This window comes from Diuraphis noxia, unplaced genomic scaffold (assembly GCF_037042655.1).
Source record: "Diuraphis noxia isolate RWA-SAM2 unplaced genomic scaffold, SU_Dnox_SAM2 contig0003, whole genome shotgun sequence".
NCBI classification, from domain to species: domain Eukaryota; kingdom Metazoa; phylum Arthropoda; class Insecta; order Hemiptera; family Aphididae; genus Diuraphis; species Diuraphis noxia.
This window is the reverse complement of record NW_028301713.1, coordinates 64,573,874-64,597,203: the sequence shown is the minus strand read 5'-3', so window position 1 is coordinate 64,597,203 and position 23,330 is coordinate 64,573,874. Positions and strand designations below refer to the sequence as shown.

At 28.0% G+C, this 23,330-nt stretch overlaps 2 protein-coding genes across 8 annotated transcripts in view; one reads left to right on the top strand and one right to left on the bottom strand.

Annotated features, from left to right (window-relative positions):
- The window catches only part of Ac78C (adenylyl cyclase 78C), a 161,502-nt gene extending 155,582 nt beyond the window's left edge, over positions 1-5,920 (top strand). For 4 of the 5 annotated variants that reach the window (XM_089224755.1, XM_089224756.1, XM_089224757.1 and 1 more), the window contains one exon: positions 295-5,920. In XM_089224755.1, coding sequence (XP_089080881.1) covers positions 295-833 — 539 coding nt within the window. In that variant the 3' untranslated portion in view covers positions 834-5,920. The remainder of the gene's footprint in view (positions 1-294) is intronic. The other variant, XM_089224760.1, reaches the window with a different exon arrangement.
- LOC107163061 (uncharacterized) lies at positions 5,908-23,194 on the bottom strand. Of its 3 annotated transcripts, none has more exons than XM_089224753.1 (13): positions 22,625-23,194; positions 18,534-19,118; positions 17,857-18,464; positions 17,392-17,505; positions 16,786-16,951; positions 16,303-16,518; positions 14,859-15,146; positions 10,472-14,042; positions 10,280-10,396; positions 8,491-9,631; positions 8,212-8,279; positions 7,885-8,042; positions 5,908-7,605 (listed from the first exon to the last, which is right to left on the bottom strand). In XM_089224753.1, exons 2-13 carry the CDS (start codon positions 19,112-19,114, stop codon positions 7,125-7,127), a joined length of 7,509 nt encoding a protein of 2,502 aa, XP_089080879.1. In that variant the 5' UTR covers positions 19,115-19,118; positions 22,625-23,194; the 3' UTR covers positions 5,908-7,124. The 3 variants fall into 3 exon arrangements, with proteins under 3 accessions (XP_089080879.1, XP_089080878.1, XP_089080880.1); XM_089224752.1 differs by having other exon boundaries at positions 22,720-23,194; XM_089224754.1 differs by lacking the exons at positions 16,786-16,951; positions 17,392-17,505; positions 17,857-18,464; positions 18,534-19,118; positions 22,625-23,194 and adding an exon at positions 16,586-16,700.
- Positions 23,195-23,330: the final 136 nt, after the last annotated feature.

Below are 23,330 nucleotides of genomic sequence, written 5' to 3'. Positions count from 1 at the left end.
AATAAAAAAAAAATAGCACGAATAAAAATTAGTAGTCTATTAAAATGAACGATATATGCTTTGTTCAGGTTTCAGGTGATCCAATTTTCAAAAAAAATTAAAAATTATTCCCACCCCACCCGAAATTCAGATCTTAGTACGACACTGGCACTAGGTATTACCATTAGCTCACTATTAATCGTAAAGTATTTATTAATTGTGTCGTACCCGGAAACAACAACATTAATCACATTACTTTACATTGCTGTTCGATGACGCTAGACTGATGTGGGCGCGCGCGTACACGTGTTACAGATGTTGCAGGCGACAACAACCTGACGCGCACCAAGTCGCAATACCATCGCACGCACCCCGGCCGGTTGGTGAACTTTAGCAGCTTTCGCGTGTCCAACCGGCACCAACAGCAACCACAGCACCAGCTCCAGCAACAAAACGCGGCCCACGACGGTGCCGGCGGCGGTACGAGCGCCGCGGTGGCCAGGGCCGTGGCGGCCGGCGGCAGCCGCCTGTTGTCCGCGTCGGCTTTCGGGAACACGCTGCAGCAACACCGACAACTGCAGCAACAGAAACGCGACGCGGCCAAACAGCTGCAACGCTGCGACAACGGGACGCCGGCGGTCGGGCGGGCTGACCACCGCGGCAAGAACCACCGCAAGTCAGCCGCCGCGGCCGGCATCTCGACCGCCGCGGTCGCTGGTACGTCGCTCAGGTACTGCAAGTCGGTGTCGCCGATTGCCGAAAAACCGCCGGCGCGCCAAAGCCCCCCCAGGTCGGCGTCCATGAACCTCCAGCCCCGTAGCTTCGCGGTGGCCGACTCGTGCCCGCAGAGGTGATGATGACCACACCGCACCGGTGCAGGTTTATATATATATATATATATATATGGAGGCGGCGTGGCGGTGGACTGAGTTATTTTGGTACAACAGTGTTCGAAATATACGGCGATCGAATGATCGGAGTTTCTAAAATACTTGTATACACTTGCATTCAAATGTCGATATAAATGTATAATATTATACCTCTAAAATCACATTAAGTACCTACCTATTTATGTGTGTGTGTAAAAAATTAATTTTCCTTAAGACATTTTTTCAAAAACATCTAATGAGTCACGTGTTTAAGTGAAATAGTCTTCTGTACATATTAAATATAATTATATCCTTGTAAATAAAAAATTATTTTAAATATCCATAGCAGATAATATAATTTAAGGATTCTAGATTAATGCATCCAAAAATAGAATATTCACACACTAAACATGCATCTAAGAGGAAAAAGGCCGGTAAAAAAAGTTGTGGAAAAAATTCAATACAAAGATTTAATATGCGTAGCTAAGTACCTACCTATTATATACATATTATACAATTGTACTATTATAGTAGTGAATAAACCATTGTAAAAATAACAGTATCATCTACGTATATGATAGAACGCAGTCAAAGGGGTATATATAGCTTTGAAAGTTAAAAACATTAATACATTTTTAATGTATAGATTCATTGTAAAAAATAATACTTTAGCCCTTTTGGTAATACTTATAGAGGATACAGTCAATACTCAATAGCATATAAAAATAAAAACCAATTTAATCACGCAGTTTTCATACAATTTTATTACTTTAGACTGTGCAATACGTACACCGGATTTTAATTAGTTAGGTACATTTTTTTTTATTTACATAGATACATGTTGTAATTATTTTTCTACGGTAGGTAGATAGCTGTACAACTCTTTCTTAGCATTATTCCGCTACTCAAATCTCTCAAATTAAGTAAATTTCTCTTCGTTCGAATAGGAATTATACCATTTTAATTTTCCTTATTAATACCTATCCAAATATTTTGATGTTGGTTGCGACTGTTATTCCTTCACCATTCAACCATATTATAAATGCTCGGTGGCCCACCACTAGTTTGGTTGTCAAAACATTGCACGAGGAAAGTGAAAATATAGATGGAAATTTTTCTACCAAATAAAGTTTATGTGGCTTATTTACCCGAATTTTTTTCCTCATGCCTTAAACTATAGACGATCGGAGTACGGTAACGGTGATAGAAAAATATTTAAAATACAATTTTTTATAAAAATCTTTTGAATATTTTTAATTATCAAATAAAATAGAAATAATAGAAATAATTTAAATACGGAACCGACATTTTTTAAATTTTGTATATCATTATGATCAATAGATACAAATTTTATAAGATGATTTTCAATGGCATTTAATAAATTAAGAACAATAATATACTCATATTCCACTAGGTACCTATCATCTTTGTATTCCTCAATGATACAATTGTACCCAATTCGCGTGGTTCTATTTATTTATTGTTCAGGTACATTTTCGCAATAATAATAATGTTCAATTTTTCGGACGTTTGTGATTGATCTAAATTAATAAGTACTAAACAAATTATATTAAATTATTGAATGTTTGTGTATAATATTAATAAATAATTATTACTTACTAAGTTTAGGTAATTATCAAAAGTTCCATCGACCATCAATAATCAATATAAAAATATAAAATTATGCAATTAAATACCTACATGTTATTATTTACATTTATCTTGAATTACATTTGTATCAAATTACATTTTAAATATACTTATTAGTTATTTCTTACAAATATGGATTAGGTAGGTACATAAAATGTTGAGTCCTGGACTATTGTTTATAAACCATTACACACATTGTATATTTGTATATTATATACCGTACCTTGTACCTATTATCTGAGCTTGGTGAGCTTTTATTATAATATTGTACCTATTACAATTATAGTTACCTGTATGATTATAATAAATTATTAATTTATAAGCATGAAATAAAATCTTCTTGAAAAAATTGAATTGATTTATCTTTGGATATTTTGACCGAATACACATAAAATATACCACATTTTTACATTAACTTTTCACAAAAAACAGCCAAGTTTTCATTTTTAGTTTCTTTTTGATATTGCGGATATTTGCTTTCTTATTTAATTGGATAAAATAAATAAAAATAAATAGATAATTGATAATATGTCCATGATGATGAGGTAGGGTCGGTAGAGAAATGTATGACAGATTAAGACGATATAGTTATACCTATATTGAGAGTTATTGTTTTGTAGCGATAGTCTTACGTCTTACTCAATCATAAAATGGTCGAACGTCCAAGTAAAATACTCGTAATTTCTAAATCCAATATTAGGTATCTACAACAGGGTCGTACCCAGGGGGGGGGGGGTCCGGACCACCATTGAAATTTCTACATTTACATTTTACATAATTGTTTAATAGTAAACAGTTTAATAAGATTTACAGTGTATTTTAATTTCCCATTATCTTCGGAAGACAGACTAAATGAACTTGCGATGCTTAATATTCATCGAAATGAAATCTTAACACCAGATAATATCATTGAGGAACTTGTAAAAAATAATAGGAGATTAAAATTTTAAAATAAATATATATTTATGATAATAATTATAATAACTAATGGCCTTTGTTGCCGAAGTTGTAAACGATCAATAAAAAAAAAAAATTATTATTATAAGTTAAATAATGTAATTTTTATAACATTTTATTACCAAATAAAAATGAATTTAAAGTTATAGTAGGTACCTACCTACCTATTATTGTAGTAAACCTTTCTGTATATGCGCTGTGAGTGTGTATATAACTATTGTAACTATTATTATAGTTATTAACAGTAATATGTTGGTAATGAATTAAACTATAATTATAATTAGAGAACAAATAAAATAAAAATTTTGGACCCCCCATAAAAAATTCCTAGGTACACCCCTGTAGATTCTAAAATTTATGTAAAATCATTTTAAAATTATCGGGACTATTATTCTGAGTATAAACATTTAAAAATATTAAAAACTACTTGTTTGAATTTTGAATTAGTTAGGTAGGTAGGTACATCAAAAACTATCCACTAATTAATTTACAGCAATGACGGGGTAAGGTCAGTAAGGGGGCCCTTATATTATAACAGACTTTGTATCGCCTATACAGAACTCTCTTTAAGTTATACAAAAAAATCTCATGGATTTTAAAATTTGATCTTAGTTTATTTAACGAAAAATTGGGATGAGGATTGATCATACCTATCGAATCACACATCTATATAAAATCTATAGCCAGGTATAGATTATGTGTAGCAAGGTAGGTATTTAATCTATATTCTATACAGTAAGTACCTAATGATATTTAAAAAAAATTAATATGATACTTAAAATGAAAATTAATAAAGAACAAATCAAGTTTTCGTTTTTCTTGAAAAGTTGTTAAAAATATACAATTGTTTAAATAACAAATACCCATTCATATTAAAACTACTTAATCAGTGTTTGAAAATCTAAAAGCTCTGACCCTTCGACTCAACCTAGTCGTAATGTATAGTATAATAACATATAACAGATGTGTTTATAACATAACATATTACTATTAATGATAAATTATTATTTCTATAATTAGTGTATTATTCTTGTCATTATGATACCAGACTTACCTATTACCGCAATGTAGATTATAGGTATGGACACTTAAAAATTGTTTGTGATTTTTTATAAATAGGTATAGTAGGGGCCTATTCCGCCCTATTCACGTCCTACATTATCCGAGAGCAGTTCAACCATTACCTTTTTCCAATCCAAGTGCAATCGACCATTTCTTTGTAGGTAATAAGTGCTATTCAACTATCCCGGTTGCCTCTAATCCCTTGAATAAAAAGAAATAAAAATATTATCTCAGCTGTTAATATATTGTTCGATGTTCTTATAATATACCTAGTACCTACTATTGTTTATACTTTACCTATATAAATATTTCCATTTTATATGATGTTGATTTAACCGACGATCTTTAAATCTATTTAGTACCTACGTACCTGCATTAATATTTGCCTATATGTGTATATTGTGTTGTTTCTATTACTTACTGTAAGAAAAAAATTATTAAAGATTTTAAAACTGTGTTACAACCTGTTATTGTCATTGAACAACATTTATGCAACGTACAATATCTATCCTAACAATCGTCTACACGGCTTCCCGTTACATCCATACCTTAAGTAATAAGCCGTGATATTGTGATAATAATGTGGTATGACTATAAATGTAATATTGTGAAACGAAAAAAGTGCGTTTTCATCAATTTATTGAATTGGTCTTTTTACTCTGAATCTTACAGAACAGTTAATTGGTAATAGCTGGTAATTACACGTTATTATGTTAATATTACATATTGGGTTACTTACTTATAATGAATATTGATTACATATTAGCAAGCTAAATATACTATAAACTAAAATCCAAGATTCTGATTGGTACAAAAAAAAACTGATTTACAGTTATATTATTATATCATGTAGGTAAATACTAAGCGGAGCGATGAAAACCTTTATATTAGAATTATGTTTTTTTGTGTCTGTGTACACCATAATAGACGTAGTCGAAATGTTTCAAATTTCAACATTTTAGTGGTTATGGAAATTTTTGAAATAGACTTTAGAAGTTAAAATTGAAAATTCCCTTTAGATTTCAGAAGCACTGGGAAAATAAAAAAGGGCAGAATTTTACAGAAATTCTAGGCGTTTATTAAGTCTAATAAAACTGTTCGATGGAAATTATTTCAAGTATCTATTTATTCATAATTCGTTTTTGAGTCACACAAAAAACAAAATTAATTTTTCAAAAACTTATTTTTCGTAAAAAATTCAGTTTATTATTTTTTTGTCCGACACTCGACACTAATGGGAATATTTAATTTGATCTCTCAAATTCACCAACTGACATTTACTTTCCTACCACAAAAGTTACTTAAGTTTAAAATTAAATAAGTACTAGTTTAATAATATTATATAAATACAGTTTTTTAATAGACATTTATATTCAGAAGAAAATACACATTTTAATGAAGAATTATGATTTTAGTTATTTAATTGTAATTAAAAACACATTAGAGGTCACTTACAACTTTTAATGTACCTATGTCTTATGTTATATTGTATAAACACAATGATACATTTTTAAATTAAATGTGATACGTTTTACACAATACAAAATCTGTTTAAAATTTTAATTATTTTTTTAAACATTGTTATATATAATTACAATACACATAATATATAATACACCATGTTACATAATATTATGTTAACAGTAAACACAGTTAAAACTTATCTTAAAAAGGCAATTACAATATTCTTAAAAAAAAATATATATATCATTTATCATTTAAAATCATTTATCAGGGCATACAAATAAAATGGTTAATGATGACATAAATACTCTCAGATTTTTTTCTCAGGGAATATAAAGAGATTGAAGTTTTTAGTCAGCCATAGCTGCTAAGCGGAAAATTGAATTAAGGCTACTTGCAAATCAATCAAAATTTTATACAGAAAAAGAAGTAGCAGTTAAAAATAAGAAATTTGTTTATGATAAATGCATTAAATTTAAAATACAGGTATTTAAATAATCAATAATCATAAATTAAAAATTAAAAATGCTAAAAAAACATTTTAATGAGCTGAATATTAAATGGATTTGGAAAACACATTTATGGTAAGTAGTATAAATTTAGAATTATTCTATAAATTTATAATGCCTGCATTCAAAAGCAGCAGTTTAATAATGCATGATACATATTAGTAGTAGTTACAGTTATTTAAATTTTCTTTTGTTTATTATTTAGTATAATATCTAAGTCATATTATTGTAACAATTATTTTAAGAAAAGTGTTTTAAAAATATTGTTATGCACTCAAAATGTGGCACCTGTTTAACTTCTCATTCTATAACATTGTTCATATAATAAACAATAAATATTAATACATAGATAAATAATTATTTTAAACAACTAATATAATTGGGATAGACCATAAAAAAAAAATAATATTAGGATACATATATTTTGTTCAAGACAAAAAATAATAATAAGTGTCATCCTATCATGTAATATACATCCATACAATTATTAATTACTTATGTATATGGTGTATATAAAATTATGTAGACATAATATAAATGCATGCATATATATTTTTATGTAACATTGAACTTAAGACATAGGTTGATATTCTATTAATTCACTCTTCTATAAAGCTTATTCAATCTTGAATTATTATCTGTTGTTTTTAATCGTATCATCATCATTCCAACACTCAGTATCAGATGGCACTGGAGTAACTTCTCTTGTGGGTCTAGGTGGTGTAGACATTTTTTCAGTTTGCTCATTACTATTTAATGAATGATCTGAACTTAAGTAACTACTGTTAGGGATTCCTTCAATAGGCAAGTCTACAAGACGACGACGGCTAATATAATACTCAATGACCGATTGATTGGTTTCCTTAATTGAAGGAGTTACTTTGGCCACTTTCTTTTTTATCATAGTCAATTTGGTGCGTAATTTTGATCTTTTAAATGGATACATGTTACGTTTGAATTTTAATGTTTCTCGCATTAAAGTTTTAAGAGGGGGAGGTGATAATGGACAACCAACGTCGTCATGCGTTGGAGATGCTGCTAGATTGTCTCCAGGACGAATTCCATCAGCAAAAGTCACACGTTTAGACAAGTTTAAAGTGCTTGGTTTAGTAGACCTAAACACAATGTTATAAAAAAATTAATGTTTATTAAAGATAACGATTTCATTATTATAGCCTTACATAAAATAATAAGATAATAGTAGTATTAACATAATAAAGTACGAATTAAAAATAAAATAAAAAGAATGAATGTTTTAATACTCCATATTGAAAATGAAACTATGCATATTAAATTGGATCAATATTAATTTATAAATATTACAATCATTGTAAAAATAAAATACAAAAATATTCATAAATATTTCATCTGAATATGTTTTTGCATGTTCTTACCTTGGTTTAGATAGGATACTGTTAGTTGGTGGCTGAAACAGTCCTAAGAATGGATGTTTAATCGTATCCATGTTGTCGCTATAGCGAATCATCAATGTGTCGGGCAATTTCTCGTGAACCTTTTCTTTTGCGCGGACTTTTAATTTCTGAATTAATATCTGATCAAATTACAACATTCATCAGTTAAAAATTAATGAATCAAGCATAATTAAACAAATTATTCTTAAAAAAATTAATATTTTTTCATAATGAATATTACAATAACTTTTTTATTATTCACAAATGTAAATAAATTAGTAAAGTATACTAAAGATTATAATTTAATACCTTTTGATTAATAATAGTATCCATCATTGAAAGGTCAACCACAGTAACTTCTTCTTTCATAAATACACCTACACAATATAAATAAATTTAATAAAAATAGCTGTATAAAACAATGATTAATTATTATCCTATTTATTATTTTTTAATTTAGACATAGAAAGTAATATTATGTAAAATATTTAAAATATTTAAAGATATTAAAACAAATTCGAAATGTTATTATATCAATTAAGAAAAATTAGATATTTTTACTACTTTATTTAAAATTTTTATTAATACCTGATTCATTTCCATTGTTGTTTTCTTTTTCTTCTAACTTAATTGAGGTATTATCATTGTTTAATTTTTCTTCCAAATCTCCTAGGACATCATTATTTTCTGAATTTATTTTTGAAGTTAGATTATTCTCTGTAAAAACTTCTATTGTATCAGTTTTATTTTTAATTTCAACATCCAAAATTGATTTTTCAGATGACTTTATACACTCCTCAGTTTCTACTAATGAATCTGAACTTTTAGCAGAATTTTCAGTATTTTCAGAATCACTTATAGGTACCACTTTATCGATCATATTTTGATATTTGTCTTTATTATCTTTAGTTTCAGGTGACTTTTGGAAATGATTTTCATTAATATATTGTTTATCGGTAAGCATTTCAACATAAGAATCTGAAAGTTCACTTTCATCAGTGTCACATTCCGAAGAACTAGTTACACAATGCTCTTGATCAATATGATTAACATCACACTCAGTATTATATTTTTTAAGTATATATGGTTCATCTAGCCAACTATTGACATTGTCATGAATGTTGTCAACTATTTCCCATTCACTTTCAATAATATTAAGATCATCATTTTCGTTATTGTCATTATCTACATCTTCATGACCAGAACCTGAATCCAAAGAATCTATCTCATCATCACTGAACACACCTGATTCAGCATCAGATGGAACATGAAATGGGATTAAATCTGCATGCAACCAATACTCATTTATTGATCCACTTATGCTTACATTAAAACAATGTCTGACATCATTTCCAACTCCATCACGGCTACATGTATTTACAGATATGTGGACCATACATCTATCTTCAACAGCACAATATGCCATATAGTTGTCACTAGTAAGATAAAGATTGGTATTATTGTCTTCAAGTATACATACATATGCTCGAGTTTGTAACGGTATGGATATTATATCATCAGATTTTTTATCAGTTTCTGACAACTTTTCTTGAGAAGTCAAACAATCTGGAATATTGACTTTAACTTCGTCTGTATTAATTATAACAGGATCACTCAGTGAGTATTTAATTGGATTTTGATTGTAATGTTGAAAATGTTGATGATATAGTTTTACAAATAGTTCATCACGATCAGCACTATCTGATTTATAATTGTTGACAATTTCCTCCTATAAACAATTTTGTAATTTAGTATTATTAATGAGAATGTTAAAAAAATAGGTAAAGTCGGTCATTTAAAAAAAAATATTTACAAGATAACTTTTAACTCTCTCCAACAATGTTTCATTCAGCCAAACATAAAATTATTTATTTATAGGTATAAATTTAACTCCAAAAACCGTATTAAGCATAGTTTTATTCAACTAGTTTACAACTAGTGATCACTCTAGTGAAGGTTGTTCAAAACTGCACACTTACTGTTCATAACCACAAATTTAACACCGTTCAATAAAGCATATATTATGACTATTAGAAAAAAAAATAAATTTGGAAAACATTCATCTAATGGCTGTCAATATATTGTTACAATAACAATTATAAGTATATCTCATTTAGATAAACGTATAGTGAAAGTAAAGGAATCTGTAAATAATTCAGTTGTAAAAGAGTTGTATTTTGAGATTTTGATCAAATTTGCTAATATACTGATAAATACTGATGTAGTTTTTAACAAATATGTGTATTGATACGTATAAATGCGTGCAGTATTGAATAGTGTGATTTTGGGAAAACTATATGGATTTGAAGAGAAACCTTTATTTGGCAATTTTGACAACCACTATAAATTTATCATTATTCAATTACTATCTATTTACCTGATTATCTGCAATAATACCACCAATAGTTTCATTTGGTACTTCCTCCTCTGATGAAAACTTAAATTGGTCAACAGAAGTATTGTCAGTGGGATAAATTTCAAAAACATTGACCAACTAAATAATAAATAAAATTGATGATATTATAGATAGTAAATAGTCATTGATAAAGTAAATTATTAATTATCTTACTTGTGAAACTGTTTCATCGGTTGTTGGAATGGCTTTTATCATCCCATGTTCAGATGTATCGGTGTCTAAAGATTTCCACATGTCGTAATCTTCAGTATGGTAATTATAATTTGGATTAAAGTTTTCATACACACTATAATCAATTGGACTAAGTAAATCATGTTCAATAGTTTTCATTTCAGAGTACATAGGTATACCAGTATATTGTTCATAAGTTTGAGAATAATCATCATATACATATGGATGAATTTCATGATAATCATTTATGCAATTTATTGACATTATTTCACATGCTTGGTTTTCTTCGTTACTGAGATCTTCATTGTTAGATGGAGTATGTTTTATTTCATCAGTTAAGATGCTTGTTTCAGTTTCATCCTTAAACTCTTCATGTCTATTATTAAAATCCTGTGATTTACTTATTTTACTATCTATAGGTTGTTTATCCCAGCGAGATTTCTTTTTCAATGATAAATCTTCATCCCCAGATTTACATTTGCTTGAATGGTTAATTTCAGTAACTGACTTATCCAAATTAATCCAATCTGATTTCCATTGAGTAATCAGTTCATTATTGGATTTAGAAACTCCTCGTATCTCGATAATAGACTTTTGTGAACACATAGAATCTGAATTTTCTTTCTCCATTTTAACTGATATAACATCATTTTGCAAAATTTCAGTACTAACACCTAGTTGTTGTTCAGAAAAATCAGACAAATTTGACAAGGTGTTTACTTCTTTTTCTATAGCAAAATTGTCAACTTCTAAAGGAATTTCTTGTTCTTTGATAACTGAATCTGAATAAATATTTGTTTCTAACACATTAGATGTAATATCCTCAAGTTCTTTAAATTCACTATGATTTGAGGATATTTCATTTTTGTTAGATATAGTTGGTAAGTCATTTTTCAACAAATTTGAATTAATCTGTTCACTTACTCTTTCATCAGTTGAATGTTCTGACGTGTTAGTGCTTGTAATAAGTGGTTGGTCAATATCGGATTCTTCAGAATCATCCCAATCATAACTATGATCAAATACTTTATTGTTAGTTTCAGTATGGATTTTAAGTAATTCTTTTTTGATTTCATCAGGTTTTTCCATTTGAGTTTGAGAAAGATTAACTACTTTAGGTTCATCAAGCTTTAAAAGTTGTGTTTCATTAACTTTTAGATTGTCTACTTTTGGTTCAACTTCATTAGATATTTCTTCCTCTTTGGTCACTTTAAGATCTTTGCTTTTATCAAATTTAATAAGGCTAATTGGTGAAGAAAATCCAAATCCAAATGGTATATTTTGACAAGTTGAAAGTTTCTTTAAATTCATTTTTACTTTATCTCTATACGATATAGCTTCTGTAACAGGTTTAATAACAGTACAAGTAATAGGAGGTTTATCATAAAGATCAATAGATGGAGTGCTTTGTGTTTGTGGTACAATAATACTCTTAGGATCTTTATTGTCATTTTTCAGTGTAAATATATCATTAGGAAACTTAACAACAAATTCGTTTAACATTTCATCATTTTCTTCAATACAATGTTTTTCTTCATTAGATTCGATGTCAGAGTTTTTAAAATTAATTAAAATTTTTTCTTCATCATTTATATTTTTTGAAGTATTGACTATGTTATCACTTGTAATATTTTTGTCGGGCTCATTCAATAGTTTTTTACTTTCTTTTTCATCAATGTGGTCTTGAAATACATTAAGCAATTTATTTTTACTTTTTTTTGTAGGAGGACATTTATCTTTCAAATTAAGGGAATCAGATTTTTTTTTTCTATCGTTATTATTAGACTTACTGGCATTATGTAAAGGTGATGTTTTATTTTTAATTTTTACTTCCGAGTGATGGACGACTCCCCTCCTGGAACTTTTTTTATTTATGTTCCACTCATTGGGTCGCAATTCAAAAAACTGAACTGAATCATTTTTATTTTTACTATGGTTTAATACCTCTATATCAACAGCCTCTGAAGTATTAGTAGTTTTAGATTTTTTTTTAGACTTTTTTTTTATCATAATTTGTTCGTCTGAATCAACAGATTTTCTATTTTTACTCTTTTTTTTCTTATCGTTAACTTTAGATTTTGAACAACTATCAATTAATCTAGATTTTTTGGGAGTTTCTTCGTCATCAGAAATATCTGATTCGTGCTTTCTTTTCAAACTTTTCTTTGATTTTTTATTCTTTTTTTCTTTGTCATTTAAATATTTTAATACTTCAATGACAGTGTCATCACATGATAGAGACTGACTTTTATTCACTTTATCAGTTTTAACCAATTTTGTAATTGTTTCTTTCAAACAATCCTTAACTTTTTCAAATTTTTCATCATTCTCTTCATTTGATTTATTTTCTTTTTTTTCGTGTTTCCTTTTCTTCTTCTTATGTTTAGGTTCTTTACTATCCGAAGGTCTCTTTTTAATTTCAACATTCAATGCTTTTTCAATTAAGTTGAGAATACTACTATTAGCATCTTTTTCATCTTCGGGACTTTTAGTCTTATTTTTATCACTCCTGTGTTTCTTTTTGTAATTTTTTTTGGATTTTTTTTTTCTTTTATTTTTTGATTTGTTTTTTTTCTTTTTCTCAACTGTAGAAGTAGAATCGGTTGATTCAGAATCACTATCATCTGAACTACTATTACTTTCTGATTCAGAATCTTGTGAACTTTCACTAGAACTTGATTTACGCCTCTTTTTTTTACTTCCTTTATTCTTAAATGTTTTAGACTTTTTACTAGAAGATTTTTTCTTTTTTCGATGTTTTAAATCAATAGAAGATAATTCTTCAATAAATGATCGATCATTTGACTCCTCGGCAGCATTTTGTAATGAAACAGATTCATCTGACGACTTAGTGGACATATAATCTTCAGACTCGTCTTGTATAGAATCATTATTCAATGACACAGACTTCATTGATAGGTTATTTTCGTTATCTTTAAGAATAGTTACATTAGTAGCAGTGGTAGAAATAGAAATGTCAGTTTCTTCCTTATCAGCTTTTACAATTTTCAAAAACTCTTCATATTCTGTATTTAATTTAGTGTGTCCTTGTTCTTCTTGAATCTCAACTGGAAGAACTGGACATTCATTCACTTCAATTTTTGGTTCATCTTCACCAACATCAGATGCAGTGTCCATTGCTTCTTCCTGGTGGCTTATATCCAAAAGATTGTTTTCTTCTCTTTTGATTGAGCAGACATTATCATTAGTATTCATTTCTACACCATGAGTAACTTCAACATATGCTACTTTATTTTCAGCAGCTGGACTACCATCATAATCACTATCCCATTTAGATGGAACAGTAGGTCTTAATTCAACAAGAGATGTATCATCATTGAATCTAGATTTTTTAGTTCGTTTACTAATTGTGATTTCATTCATTAACACTTCTTCATCTATTTCAACATTTGGATCTTCTTTGACTTGAGTAACAATAAAACTTGTTTTTGGCCACCAACCTTTGAATGGATAAATATTTTTATCTTTCATCATAACTAAAAGTTTTTCATCTATGCTGTTATAATTATTGTCAGCATGAATTTCTTTAAGCCTAAAAAAAAAAATATAATTTATAATTTATAACATAATAAAATAAAATTGACAAACTCAGTGACACAAATTGGGATAAATCCCTCTTCTCTAAAATTTTTTATAAGCGTGTTATGATCATATAACCATTTATTATATTTTTAATATAAATCAATTAATAGTGTAGGTTAAGAAAACAACCCCCTTCACCCAAGACAAATTTATTAGAATGTCACTAGGCTAATCACAATTTGAGATTTAAAGTAGTTGTAGAAATGTGTTTAGCCATGAAATTACAACTAATGCATTAATCAGTAAATATAAATAGTTTACCATCAGTCAGTAGTTGTGAACGTACAGTTAATATAGTTATAGTATATACGCTAACAGATTGTACTAGAGCGAAGAATTCAGAGCAAAAGTAACAATTGGAACACTGAAAGCCCTAGTCATTATCTTGTGGGTCAAAGTATATGATATCAGTAATTACCATTGCTTTTACAGATTAACAGACAACACATTCTTTTTTTTTCTCATAGTATCTAAGGCACTGCCGAGACTGCTTGTGCATTACTTTAAACCTATTTAACCAATTATTAATTTTGGAGCAATTTATTGTATTCAACCGCATCCAAAGTTAACAGAACCGACAAACCTATTGTTGAATGCATTAAGTTGCTTCCAATATAAACAATAGGATAGCTTATCTGTATATTATAAAATCAATATTACATAGTTCAATATTTTGTTAAATCATTATCAATATAATTTATTTTTTAAGGGATTAATAATAGGATCAACACTATCAACCCTTAATTGATTAATATATATATTTTACTTTTTTGGTTTCATTGCAGATAAGAACTTGAGAACAATTGCTTCAATTTCTGGAAGAAGTGTAGCAAACATTTGTTGCCTGTTCTGAAGATGATAAGTGGCATTTGCTGGATTTTCACTAAACTTTATGACAGGTTTACTTTTAGTGCATCGAATAATATAACTGGGAAAATCCTTAGTAAAGTCTCCTTCGTGTGTGTTGACCTCAAGACCCTTAAGAATTTCTTTTTTGCGATCCAATAAGTTGTAACGTGTCTGATCTCTGATTCCTTTTTCTGTATCAGTTGGTCTTTAAACAAAATAATAATAATATAAAATAAATAATAGGTAGGTAACTAGTCAACATTTTGGATGTGTGAAATAATCTAAATTAAATTACTTTTAACTAAGTTACTAACAAATTAACTAGTTTCCTTTAATATGCAGTAGCATAATTATTATAATATAATATTATTTATTAATATATTAATTGTATAGTATTTGTTTTTTATAAGTAAAACATATTAGATTTAAAATATATTTTATTTTTTAATAATAGGAAATATCAAGTATTATAAATAAAATATCATGTTATATCTAGTACAGCAATTATTTTATTTTTTTTTGGGAGAAAAAAATAGGAATTACCAGTCTTCACCCACACATATGAGTTATACAAGTGAATCATACAATATTACATTTATAATCATTATATATAATAATAATAAAATAAAAATATAACTAATTTACCAAGTATCCTAAACACATTAATAAACTCATTAATGATTTACAGTTAAGCTAGGCTTAGTATTTTTATGTATTAACTATTAAGTCTTAACAATGCTGGATTAAGACAGGTTTTTTGTTGATACTTTAAGTGTGAATGCAGAAAACCTAGGTTAAAATGGTTATATTATTTAACTTTTAATATTGATATGATATTGGCGTGTCATTAAATATTTATTCATATAATAAATTGATTAATATTTAATGTTATATATTTAATTAATTATATTCAAATAACAAATTAGATAATTTTCATTTGATAAAAACAATATTAAAAAGTTTTAAACATCATTTTGGAAAAAGTTGAAGACAAATAGATGGAAAAAAATACACTCATGTAATTTAAATCCTTTTTTTGATGTCATAACTGATTGAAATAATCAAATATCTGAAGTACCTGAAGGAATTCATTTGAATACCTAATTTTGTTTTTTAAACTGTTAGACATAATATATTTTATTACTGTACTTTTTTTTAAGTTTAAAAAAAAAGTATAATTCTAAATTGTATATAAAAAAAAATAGAGTTAAATTATCTACTTGAAACTTTCACAAGTTAACAGGAAAGTAACTTTTATCATTAAACTCAACTTACATTTATGTATATTAACTAAGCTAAAGTATATAGCAGCTTTAAGAATAAATATACAATTTATTGTTGTTAAAAAAACGTAAACTTACATGTTAGATTCATTTTTATGGTTTTTGAAATCAGATCTTGGGTCTCCATGTCTTTTCTTTTTTCTGGACTTGCGCTCTTTATCTTTTATTTCTTTAGCTTCATCCATCTTGAATCTTCTAAATCTGTCAAAATGAAATCCACCTTTGACAAAATCTTTCCAACTCTTGACTTCTAGAGCTCGCATCTTTGGCTTCTCTGTTGATCTTGACCTAGACCTAAACGAAAAATAATGTCACGGCGACATGAATTTTAAGCAGTAATAGTTTCGGGTAATTGATATACCTCTATTTAAATGATAATGTAAATATCAAATAGGTACAAAAAGTGCTCAGCGCTTCCTTCACTAAAGTTTATAGAATAATATTGCAGCAATGCTGACGACCCGGGACTTTGTTTTCTGTGGATAATTTTTGCGCTAAATATTTATTATCGGATTTAGTACAGTCTTTGTGCTGAGGAATAAAAATTGGGCAAATAATAACCTGGATTTTGAATGTGAACGATGTCGATATTTGTGGCTTCTTCTAGATTCATCTCGACGCCTGTGATGATGTCTACTCGAGCGCTTATCCTGTTCTCTAATCTTAGCTGAATATTTTTCTGCCAAAGACTCTATACCAAGTTTCTGAAGGATCGGAGCTTCGTTGCCTAAAATTAAAAAAAAATTTAAATTAGACTCTACACTAATTTACTTCAATAAAGCTTCTATTATAATAGACATATAAATAAATAAATAGTGAATAAAATATTTTGAGAAATCATTACCACAGAACATTTCTCTTCGAAATTAAGTTAGATAATATGATGAAATAGATTCAATTTCAAATGCAATAAAAACAAACTAATATACCAAATTTAAAAAAAAAATAACAATTACATATCAATTTAAAATCTAAGTCTGAAAATTTGTATGAAGAAGTTTTAGATAAAATGTACAGAATTTTACTACCTAATACATGAATTTATTTATTAATTTTTTAATATATATTTTTAGTTTTTTCTATACATCAATGCTATAAATTTCTTACAACGGAATACATTAGTTACATATTAAGTGTTCAACAACTGTTTTAAAATATTATAATTACCGCCACTTCTTAAGAGATGTTGATATAATGCTGCATTATTTCCTTGTAACAATTCATCTTTTTTCATTTCTTCAATTTGTTCAATTGTTTGTTGAGCCTTGATTACTTTAGCAACTATAAAATTAAAGCAATTGTACAGTTAATCAAATAATGCATTTTTTTTTAACATGAAATGGATCACGAAACAAACTGATATTTTAAATTTTGACAGTTATTACATAGCAATTACCATTGATTATAAACAGTATTTATAATCAATGCTATTACTTATTTTTAATATTATCTGAATACATGCATTTTTATACAAAAAAAACAAGTCTTTACAAAAAATATGGAAATAATAAAAAAAATAGCAATTCATTTTTATCATAATTTATAAATTAAGATAAGAAATTATTGTACATAAGGTGCTGAAATATATATAATAAAAATTATACTGACAAATATATAATGGTACCTGCTTACCTTTTTTATTAGTGACAACTTTTTTCTTTGTAACCGTTTGAAATACATTGTGTTCGGGTACAAATTCCACGTCATTTCCTTCTCCATTGTCTGGACTTTGATTATCAGTAATTGAATTATTTTGTTCTTGTAACTTTTGTTTCATCATTGAAAATGCCATCAGTCGTTTTTTTGCTTGGGATTTGCCCAATACTGTTGATGCTTTGGATACTTTCTCAATAGAGTCATCTTTGCCATTTAATGCAGGGGAGGTTTGCTGTTGATTTAGCACCTCGTTAAAAGTTTCAGTTGATTGCATTTGACTTTGTACATTAATTGAGTAGCTAGGTTGTTGAACCTGAGTATTATATGGTTGCACCTGAGCAATTAAAGGAACTTGCTGTTGCACTGGTGTAATCGAAGGCATTGCTGGAGGCTCAATGGTCTGTTTTATTATTTTGTCAATCTCAAGTACATTTTTTTGTACCTCAATTTGTTCAGATTTCACAGTTTGAAAGGAAGCAGCATTTGTAATTTGTGTAGTGTTTTCAATAAGAACATCAGATTTATGGTTTTCTGATAATACTTTCATTGTATCATCATCATCAGTTTCTGCTGTAGGAGAATACCTGCAACATAAATTATATATTTATTAATAGGTGTCAGCTATTCAATTATAAAATATATAGAGTTAATACCTATTAGAGTCGTCAACAGTAGTGTTGGTTTTATTAGCTGGTTTCTCTTCAACTGGTAATTGTACAGCATCTGGTGGTGGAGGGGGTTTTGATGTTTGAGTTTGATTTGCTTGATTAAAATTATAATTGTAATAATTTTGATATGGTTGATAATATTGTTGACTATTGTAATCCCATTGGTATTGAGGATAAGGATAGCCATAATAATTATTATAGTTGTACATATAATTATTGTAGTTTGCATAGTTCTGCAAGTTGTAATCAGCTGGGGCTGATCCTGCTGGTTTTTGTGGCAGTTGTCCATTATCATTTTTAGGTAGTGGTGGAAGAGGTGGCATAGAATTATCGGTTGGAACAATTGAACTAAGTTCAGTAGTAACATTTGCATTTTGAAAACTGACATCAGGTGATTCTACAGGTATTTGGTTTTCGGAATTACTAATTTGATCTATAATTTTTGAAGGCTCTGTATAATCATTGTTCAGCAATACATTTTCAACTGACTGACAGTTATTTTCAGTTAATAGCTGTTGTTGAGATGTATCGCATATAACATTTTCAGTTGCTTCAGAATTATCCATGTTTCTGAAAGCAAAATAAAATAAATAGGTATATCATTATTTTGAAACTCTATATTAAAACTTTTATTTTTAGTTTCCTAATTTAATTTTTGAAAAAAGGTTAAAAAAATAGGTGCCAGTTTCAATATATCCAATAATTATAATAAATCAGTATCTACATATTATAATCTACTCAGTGCTGTAAAAACATGATACCAGCAAATATGGCAAATGCTACCAGCAGGCCGGGACTAGAATGAAACAAGAAAAATCTTATTAAAAAAATAAGGGATAGGCACTGAGATATATAATAACATTAAATCCAGTAATGATTTAACATTTTCAAGAAAACGTAAAATATAACATATAGTATGTTCTTTATTAAATGATAGGAGATTAACAATAATATAGGAAAACTTTAAGGTCAAAGTAAATTACCCTATTCTTGATACGCAGTGTTGGGTAGTAATGTAACAAAAGTAACGCATTACTGTAACTTCATTAGAATTATTTCCAAGTAACAAAAATGTAATGGAAATTACTTTTGCCAAGTAATTTCTATTGAATAACACGTTACAGTTTCGAATTATCAAGTACCTACCTTTTGCGAATTGAAAAAAAATATGTCTATAATGCGGGTATTATTATGATTACCAATCTATTATAGTAATATACTAAACATATTTATTAAAGCTCTTTATAAAGCTGATCTCACAATTTTGAATTCAATGACATAAGTAAAGAATATTTTTATTAAATACAACACAGCTTTACCATCCAGTGCTTCTGTATAGCGATTATTTAGTGTTTCAGGGGACATTTATTCTAAAAAAAGAAGCGTATGACATAAACTTTGAAGATACACTATTGGGTAAAGTTAATTTAAAACATAAATAAATGTAAAATAATAATATTGTATTATATTAATAATTATAGTATATTGATTTATTTTTCAAAATATATCTATTTACTATGGGTAATGTATTTCTAGTAACATTATTGCTATGCTCAATGATAATATTGTTAAGAAATATAAAAAAATATTTATTTTTTTGTAACGAGAAAGTAATGAGTTACTTTTCAAATTGAAAAGTAAAGTAATTTCATTAGAGTAACGAATAAAGTAACTTTATTACTGTTTATAAGAAATTTACCCAACACTGTTGATACAGCATTATTCCAGCTCAATAAATGATTTATATTTCATATGATTAAAGTAGGTATATTAGTTCTTATGATTTGAAAATATTATATTATATATTTTATTCTTCGAAGAATCAGTAGTTTAATCACCACATGATTTTAAAATGAAATATTCTTCTATTTTTTCTGATTTTATACATCAAATTTTCCTAGAGAGTACGTAACAGTGGAATTTGTTGTCTCCGTCTTACCGGAGTGTAATAGAGCAAATTTACGCTCAGCAGAACACTTGTAGCTCCTTTAATTTAAAAATTACAGTGAATCGACCTATTATGAAACTTGATGGTAAGAACATTATCTGTGTTTGTAAGTTGGTTTTTTACGATAATTTAATTTTTAAGTGAGTTATGAGCATATAATATACAGTACATTAAAAATGCTCATGACTCACTTAAAAAAAATTGTAAAAAACCAATACTAATAAAACAAGCAACGACCTAAGTAAAAAACAAAAAGAATGCATAAAACACAACTCTTTAAAAATTATATGTCTGGAAAGGCTTTAAGGAGTTATTTAAAATCTTCAAACCATAGTAATTTGTGGTAAATAAATTAGTAATATAAAATAATTTTTTCACACAAGTATGTAATTTTTAATGAGCTTTTCTTAGTTTCATGATACAATTATGTAAAGAGAACTTAGGTATATGGAATGGGAATTAACAACTCAAGAAAAACAAAAGAGTGCACAGTAAATTTTTGCATATAGGGCCCTAAAAATCAAATTAGATATCAGAATTGAAACCCACAGTAGTTTGGATAACAGAAAAGTACCCTAAGATGGTATAGAAACATATAGCAGTGGTTCTCAACATTTTTGGTGACTATTTTATTATGATACCAATAGTGTATTTATGTAATATGAATTAACTCTAACATTTAAGTACTCATAAATAAATATTTAATACTTATTTGCACATGACAAATAGGTAGTATAGGATATCTTTTTAATACCTATTTTAAAAGACTACTGCCCATCTAATATTTCTTATATTTTATTTACCAACAAATTTATAAAAAAATTAATTATAAAATAGGAAGGTACTACCTATATCCTGGGGTCTATCTTTTGATTAATTTTTAGGTATGAGTGTATAACAGTATTATAAATTTATAAGTAGGTATAAGAATATTTTGATCCATTTGCGCTTGAGTCCTAAAAATCTAGTAAGGTGAAAAATATTTCTAGGCCCAAAATTTTAATATTGACAAAAATGGCGTACCGTGGAGAGGAAAGAGGTCAATATGAAGTGGCCCTATCCTACATTTTCAAAATATGGGGGGCAATGATCTGACCTTAATATAGGGTTGAGCGCCTCTGTTTTGGTCAACAAATAAGATTCAGAGCACTAAGTACCTATTTCGAGACCAATTTAACGTTTTCTTCCTAAAATTAATAAATTGTTATGTTTTGAAAAACAAAGTCGTGTCCCGAGTGGAGTCGGTAAACATCAAAAAGTTTTGGTTTTGTTGTTTTTGCAAACACTGTCGAACGTGTATGGACATGTTTTCAAAACAACCAACAGGCAATATTTTTTATCGGGATTTTGCGGGCAGTTCCAATTTGGTTATTTATAAATATATATTTATTATATAATTAAAACGTCTTTTTATCTTATTATTTATTTTTTTACTTTGTAACTGTAGGTAAACATACCCTGAACTCAACATAAATAAATCTTCATCGTCTTAAATATCTCTTTTCAATTTCCACATTCTCACTCACAGTAAAAAAATTAAAACAAATTTGTAAGTATGAAGAGTTTAGAAAGCTAGAACTTTGAAGACAGACTGAATGACCACAGATGAACGGAATAAAACAACGAGTTTATATTTCTGTATGGATAATTGAATACAAAAACAAAACACGAACAAATATTTGAATTTTGTTCATGTTTTGTTTAATTTTTACTCAACTCAGTATGGACACACATGTTTTGTTTGTGTTTTATTTTTTTCAAACTTCAAAAAGAAGGGTTTGAGTTTGGTTTTTGTTTTGTTTCTGTGTCGTCTCTGTGTGGACCCGGCATAGTATTATATATATGTACATAGATAACTAATCAATCAATGTAATATAAAATTTTTTAATTCAAAAACAAGTAACTATTAAAATAGGAAAAAATGTGAAAATTAAGTATATCTATCACTATATTTACTTTATATTACATTGAGTATAAAATACAAAAAATTGTTTATGTTAACGTTTGAAGATTATGTCAAAAATTTGAAACAACTTTATGTAGGCATGCATACTAAAAGTGAGTGCACAGCCATATCTAGATATACTATTGGTAGCATACTACTACAAAACAACAAAACAATACTAACGTTATTCCAGGACAACAGCAAGAATGGCTCGATTTAATGAACTGTCTCTTATTAAAGAGTAAGCGAAAACCAAGATTTCAGAGAGTTGTATTTACCTCTACAACGACGACGGTTGATATGGAATTTTTGTTTTCGTTCCAGCTAGTTTTTAATTGATTAAAGATGACATCATGGCCTTCATTAAACAACGATTAAACTTGCATGGGGAACACGCGACACGGTATTTTTATTGTAATTTCTCACTATCGGCGTTGTTCTCTTGTAACGATTATATACAATGGTTCAATGGTAACAATACTAAGTACAATAATTATATTTTTAAAAATTCACATTTGTAACACATTACTACGACCACCGAAGGAAGCACGCGTCAATTTAGAAGTAAAAAAATTTAATCGTACAAATCAAAAAACGATACGATTGATACAAAGCGTGTGCAAAATATCAAAAGTCAAAAACGCACACGCCACACAGTAATCACTAATCAATAAAGTACAATATATTAATTGTAATTTATAATTATTTTACCGTTGTTGTACATACCATCACATTAATATCGGCTATTTTATAATCTTATTCTTAAAGTATAATAAAGAATACAGATATAAAATATTCATTAAACAAATAACAAATTACAATACGGCATTATAGCAATAACAAAAAATATAGTGACGCCATTGGCCAGTGGTTTTTACTTTTTGTTTTT

Excerpts from the sequence above, each read along its gene's own strand:
- LOC107163061 (XM_089224753.1), bottom strand. The coding sequence starts at position 19,114 with ATGGATAATTCTGAAGCAACTGAAAATGTTATATGCGATACATCTCAA. Across the intron at positions 17,506-17,856 it reads AGTTGTCACTAATAAAAAAG|TTGCTAAAGTAATCAAGGCT; the intron begins GTAAGCAGGTAC and ends TTAATTTTATAG. Across the intron at positions 9,632-10,279 it reads GTATTATTGCAGATAATCAG|GAGGAAATTGTCAACAATTA; the intron begins GTAAATAGATAG and ends AATTGTTTATAG.